General features: G+C 40.8%; 1 protein-coding gene across 1 annotated transcript; it reads left to right on the top strand.

Moving 5' to 3' along the window:
- Positions 1 to 870: 870 nt before the first annotated feature.
- Positions 871 to 5969, top strand: LOC146373584 (extracellular calcium-sensing receptor-like). Its single transcript, XM_084950091.1, has 9 exons — positions 871 to 1031; positions 1333 to 1627; positions 1769 to 1855; positions 2060 to 2329; positions 2547 to 2753; positions 2830 to 3105; positions 4535 to 4762; positions 4848 to 4971; positions 5059 to 5969. Exons 1-9 carry the CDS (start codon positions 922 to 924, stop codon positions 5967 to 5969), a joined length of 2508 nt encoding a protein of 835 aa, XP_084806217.1. The 5' UTR covers positions 871 to 921.
- The last annotated feature ends 520 nt before the right edge of the window (positions 5970 to 6489 follow it).

The following is a 6489-nucleotide window of genomic DNA, read 5'->3' as shown; positions in this document are numbered from 1 at the left end:
ACCAGAAGGGTTCATCCTCTGCTAGACCACTTTATCTGTAGCCATGTGCCCTGCCTTGCCATTGACGGTCTCTGTCGCACTCAGCACCTTGGCTGCCTGAGTGCATCTGGTTTAGCTTCAAATGGCTTTTCATCACTACTACTGAACATCTGCTCAACTTTCAGAGAGATTCCTCTCCCCTGTTCTACCTACAGGTTGTCCTTCTGAAATGAACCATCCCTTTGACATCCATCAGGATAGTCTTCCCCATCCACTAACTTTTCCAGTCTCCTCTTGCCCTTTACACTCAGCTTCTTAAAAAGCAACTAAATTTTTTCGACACTCTAAATGGTTTTATTTTCCGTTTCAACTCATATTTGGACTTGAAGTTTTTAATATGGAGTTTTTGAGCATGAACCTTGCTATGTATGAAATAAGACTGTATATGTTGTGGTCTTCATTCTTGCTTTATGTCACTCAATAAATGAAATAATGAATAAAAATAAGTAAATAATAAAACACAAATAAAAATTTTATGATGTCAATCCTTAAGTGTGTGTGTGTGTGTGTATATGTGTGTGTATATGTGTGTGTGTGTGTGTAGGCGAGGGGGGGGGGGGTGATATCTAATTGACTCACAGTAGTACTTAACTTCATATGGATACAAAATACAAAAACAATTTCAAGTCTTTTAGGCCCCGCCCACACTTATCCTTCTCGGGTGGTGTGCAAGATTAAACAACACAAAAAGTCAATGAAAGACAAAGGCATTGAAATAAAACCTAATGACTGAGCTCAGAAAATCAGAAAGCTGTTATGGCCTCTTCTTTACAAACCAGTTTGCTCTTGCTTGTTTTGCTATCTTCTTACTTTTCTTTGGTCATATCCTCTTCTCAGTTTTCTCTCTCATGTCAGTTACAGGGACAGTTTGATCTAAATGGGATGTACAAGACTGGAGATGTGGTTCTAGGGGGACTGTTTCAAATCCACTTCTTTTCAAGTGTTGCTATTCAGTCTTTTACTTCAAAACCACAACAACCTACTTGCAATGGGTAAGTAAGGCTGGGGAAAAAAAGGGAAATGAAAATTAGTGCAAAGGAAATATGAGATTGTAATTCATAGTAACTGTACTTTCTGATTTATTATCATTCAGGATAAATGCATGTATCTTGTATGGTGCATCTATATTATTTGTCATGAAAATATCTTGTTTATCGTTGTTATTCAGTTTCCTTAATTGTTTATAATGTTTTTTAATAATAAGTAATTTTGCCACATGTTGCAGTAAAGTATCTTAGATGACAATCTATCTTGATAAAAATGTATTTTTCAGTTACATTTTTCTTTTCTTAGTGTTTATGCCCTAGGATTTAAGCTTGCACAAACCATGGCCTTTGCTATTGATGAGATCAATAGAAACTCAAACCTGCTACCTAATGTGACTCTGGGCTACACTCTGTATGATGACTGCCTTGAACTTGGAATTGGATTTCGTGCAGCATTGTCATTGGCCAGTGGTCAAGAAGAGAAAATTATATTAAATAGTACATGTGTTGGAAATCCTCCTGTCATAGGGATTGTGGGTGATTCATCTTCTACAAATTCTATTGCCATCTCCAACGTCTTAGGTTTGTACAGAGTACCTATGGTAAGTTTTCTGCTCGATAATGTAATAGTTTTCTTGGATTATTTTAATTTAATTGCAAATTTAAAGATACTTGAAGTAACATGACAAAGTTAAGACATCTCTACATCAATATCGGTACAATCTGTAGTCTGTATCTTTCAGGTGAGTTATTTTGCCACATGTTCCTGCCTGAGTAACCATCAAAAATACCCATCATTCTTTAGGACGATCCCAAGTGATGCTTTCCAGGTGAAAATCTGTCAACAATTGTTTTTGTTGTCGACAAAGATGTTTTGGTTAAAGAAATTGCCTACTTTGCAACAATATGCATACTATGATACTAAAATGTTTTTTCAGTTCCAGTTTTACTTTGTTATGAACAAAGCTAATTTGCCACCATAAAGGTGTAATAATCATGTGGAAAATTGTTCTTGTCTATGCACTTACACTTAGGTACGTGCTATGATTCAGATTCTGAAGCATTTCAGTTGGACTTGGGTAGGTCTGCTTGTCAGTGACGATGATTATGGACTTCACGCAGCAAGATCGTTTCAATCTGAGCTGAGTCTGTTAAGTGAAAGTTGCCTGGCCTACACTGAGGTTTTGCCCTGGGACAAAGACACAGAAGAACTCAGGAGGATTGTTGATGTGATGAAAAAGTCCACAGCTCGAGTTGTTATTGTCTTTGAACATTACAGTCGCATGATAAACCTTATGGAAGAGGTTTGGCTTTAAAACAATCCAATTATTATTAATTGCAAAAGTCTGCATCATGGTTTTGTGTAAAACATTTATTACATCATTATTTGAATGATTACAGAAAACTGTTCATGCAGAATTCATTTAAAGGTGAATAATAGCTTAAATAGCATGATAATGTCACTAATCAAGTTATAGTTACAATATCTTTTCATAGAATATGGTGTAATCTAATTCACAGGTAGTAAGGCAAAATGTAACTGGCCTACAATGGATGGCCAGTGAAGCCTGGACAGCAGCTGTTGTGCTCCAAACACCTCAGCTTATGCCATACCTGCGTGGTACACTGGGTATCGCTATTCGTCGAGGCGAGATACCAGGACTCAGGGGATTCCTGTTACAAATACGTCCTGACTTACATCACAATAACAGCTATGGAAATAGTATGGTGAGAGTTTAAGTTTTTAATGTACTAGTTGGAACAATTTCCATCGTTTGTAAAAAACAATAAAAAATTATTTCAGGTGAACCAGTTTTGGGAATTCACATTTCAGTGTAGATTTGCACCAGCTCCAGCAGGCTGGCTGGAAGGTGAAGGTGCAATATGTACTGGACAGGAAGATCTAGAAAATGTGGACAATGAATTCTTGGATGTTTCCGACCTGCGGCCTGAGTATAATGTGTACAAAGCTGTTTATGCACTGGCATATTCCCTTGATGACATGCTGCGGTGCAAGCCAGGAAGAGGGCCTTTCAGTGGGAACAGCTGTGCCACTTTGCAGTCACTGGAGCTTTGGCAGGTGTGATATAATTTTACATTCTGTTTATAAATTCTTTGCTTTATAATTACTTTCAGGATAGAATTTACCACATAGAACTAAATACAATGTGATAATATTAACTATTAAAAAGCTGGTGTGAGCTAAATGGATTTTCCATACTCCCAGTTTCGGAGTTGTGGAGTTGTGGAGTGACATTTAATCCAGTGACACTGGAAAGGTGCATGGCGTGTGTGATTAAGACGCTCTGTATGGACCTTTTCCCCCTCCTATCCATGGATCCCTGGATATCCCAACCCCCACACTTTGGATATATTTTACATGGTGATTGTAAATAAATTTTTGACTTCTCATTTGAAACACTTCGGGTCTGAGTCAATTGAGTTACTTTGGTATGCTGACACCCATAAAAATTAGCAGTTAATATATTTAGATCAGAAGCTTGTATGTATAAAGCATTACTGGCGATGTAAAATAGATTTCTTTATTTAATGACGGGTGGGGGTGGGGGGGAGCATGGTATGTGGCGCCGCTGCCGGGAGCCTGACATACCGGAGCTGCATCAGCTCACCGGAGCTGCATCAGCTCATCACGCCTCCTCTGCATTTAAGTCTGTACTGGGTCCTGACTGAAGTTATTGTCGTTGTGGCAGCCGGCAGCTGGAAAAGCTGCAGCTGAGTATTATAAAAACAGCAACTGGAAATAAAAGTGTGACAATGTGGTCGGGTCAGCCATGCATCATTTACAGTGGTATCAAAACCCAGTATAGGGGCATGGTGGAACCGCGACCGGGCCAGCCAGGTTGTGGTGTTTCGCCGGCAGTTGAAACAGCTGTAGGACAGATCCCACTGCCGGATGCAGTTGATAGAGAGTCTGGCAGCTCAGATCGGGTCCTGGCCACTACCGCCGCTGCCCTTACTGATGTCCCTCAACCGCATGTGAGTGGCTGGTGTCTGATCTGTTCTGACAGCATGCTGGTCCCCAGGGTGAGCCTGGTCCACGCCTGCTGCGCCACGCCGCATGCCCCACGCCGCATGCCCCACGCCGCATGCCCCACGCCGCATGCCCCACGCCGCATGCCCCACAGTGAGCCCACAGATTCAAACATCCATGTCGCTGGGGCATGGGCTGGGGACGCCACCGGTTGTGGTTGATTTCCTCACCTACTCGTGCGAGTATGTGTGTGTGTGTGTGTGTGTGGTAGGAGGGGTCAGCTGGATGGCTCCCCAGCCTCAGTCAGGCCATGGGGGTATGTGGCGGGGCATGATTTGTGGCGCCACTGCAGGGAGGCTGACACACCAGAGCTGCAGCAGCTCATCACGCCTCCATTGCATTTAAGTCTGTACTGGGTCCTGACTGAAGTTGTTGTCGTTGTTGTGTATGTGTGGCTGGCAGCTGGAAAGCTACAGCTGAGTAAGTAATTTACTTGTTATGCATCCCTTTTTAACAGCTGGTTTATTACTTAAGATGGGTAAAGTTCACCACTCCGTTTGGCGATCAAGTGTCATTTGATGAGAATGGTGATGCATTGCCAATTTATGATGTGATGAACTGGTTGTGGCTCCCTGATGGAAGCACTAAAGTTCAGAATGTGGGTGAGGTTAAAAGGTCAGCTTTCAAAGGTGAAGAACTCATACTTGTTGAAGACAAAATCTTCTGGAACCTTGAATCCAAAAAGGTTAGATATGTTTTTTTAGATTTAACTTTTGCCACATGTCTAGTATATATCAGTGTAAAGGCTAATATTTGATTTCATCCTATAGCCACCTCAATCAGTATGCAGTGAGAGCTGTCCTCCTGGTACCCACATGGTGAGAGAGAAGGGGAAACCCCAGTGCTGTTTTGACTGTATTCCTTGTTCTGAAGGGAAAATTACTAATAAGAGCAGTACGTATTTTTGTTTTTGCATGACATATTTAATTTCATTATTATGAAGAATACTATGCATTTCACCAATGTTCCCTTTTGTATCAGACTCCTTGGAGTGCACCAGTTGTCCAGAGGATTTTTGGTCAAACCCCCAGCGTGATCACTGTATTCCTAAGAAGACAGAGTTCCTCTCCTATTTTGACTCTCTGGGTATTTGTTTGACAACAACCTCCTTACTGGGAACATTTATATGTGCTGTTGTTCTGGGGATCTTTATCTACCATCGCACAACACCTATAGTACGTGCCAACAATTCAGAACTTAGTTTCCAGCTATTAGTGTCACTTAAGTTGTGTTTCCTTTGTTCATTGCTGTTTATCGGACGACCCAGGCTGTGGACATGCCAACTCAGGCATGCAGCATTTGGGATCAGCTTTGTGCTTTGTGTCTCATGTATCCTGGTAAAAACCATGGTTGTTCTGGCTGTGTTCAAAGCCTCCAAGCCAGGAGGGGGAACCAGTTTGAAGTGGTTTGGTGCAATGCAGCAGAGAGGAACAGTTCTGTTTCTTACATCTATTCAGGCAGCCATCTGTACTACCTGGCTTGTCTCTTCCTCTCCAACTCCACATAAAAACACCCAATACCACAATGATAAGATAGTGTATGAGTGTGCAGTGGGGTCCACTGTTGGTTTTGCAGTGTTATTGGGCTATATTGCCATGCTGGCTTTCCTCAGTTTTCTAATTGCATTCCTGGTGAGGAATCTTCCTGATAGTTTTAATGAGGCCAAGCTCATCACATTCAGCATGCTGATCTTCTGTGCTGTGTGGGTGGCCTTTGTTCCTGCTTATATCAGCTCACCAGGAAAACTTGCAGATGCAGTGGAGGTATTTGCCATCCTGGCCTCAAGTTTTGGTCTTTTGATCACACTGTTTGGACCCAAATGTTACATAATCCTGTTGAGACCAGAGATGAACACAAAGAAAGCTGTTATGGCCTGTGGCATTGGGTCATAAAAAGTCAGCTAATTTCAAAAGAAAGAAAAGCACATTATCTCTTTGTAGTAGTAGTAGAAAAAAATAATAAAAATCCTATATTTAAATGAAGTTAATATTCCTTTTAAATGTCTGTGCTGGTGTTAAATGACTGCAAATGTGCAGATATCTTGATTCATTCTACTTTAATTGTTTTTCATGATACACTTGAAAAATAGAACAAATTGAAATTAAATATTGTTCCTATAAACATATACTGACTTGTGTTTATTGCATCTTCCAAGAAATTTCTATATTCTCATAAGCTTTGACTTAATTTATTAAAAATACATCAGAGGGGGATGTTCCACCTTCACCATCCTGCATACAGTGGACATCGTCGTTCACATAATAGAGACTGGCTACACACATAAACACAAAACATCGTATCGATCAAAGAAAGTACACTGCCAGAGCTTTTATCAACTTCAATTCAATTCAATTTGATTCAATTCAATTTTATTTATATAGCGCCAAATCACAAAAAAGTTGCCTCAAGGCC

This window comes from Perissodus microlepis, chromosome 14, assembly GCF_051167445.1.
Source record: "Perissodus microlepis isolate ML-2025 ecotype Zambia chromosome 14, ASM5116744v1, whole genome shotgun sequence".
Lineage (NCBI taxonomy): Eukaryota > Metazoa > Chordata > Actinopteri > Cichliformes > Cichlidae > Perissodus > Perissodus microlepis.
The sequence above is the reverse complement of the archived record's forward strand: the minus strand, read 5'-3'. Positions and strand labels throughout refer to the sequence as shown.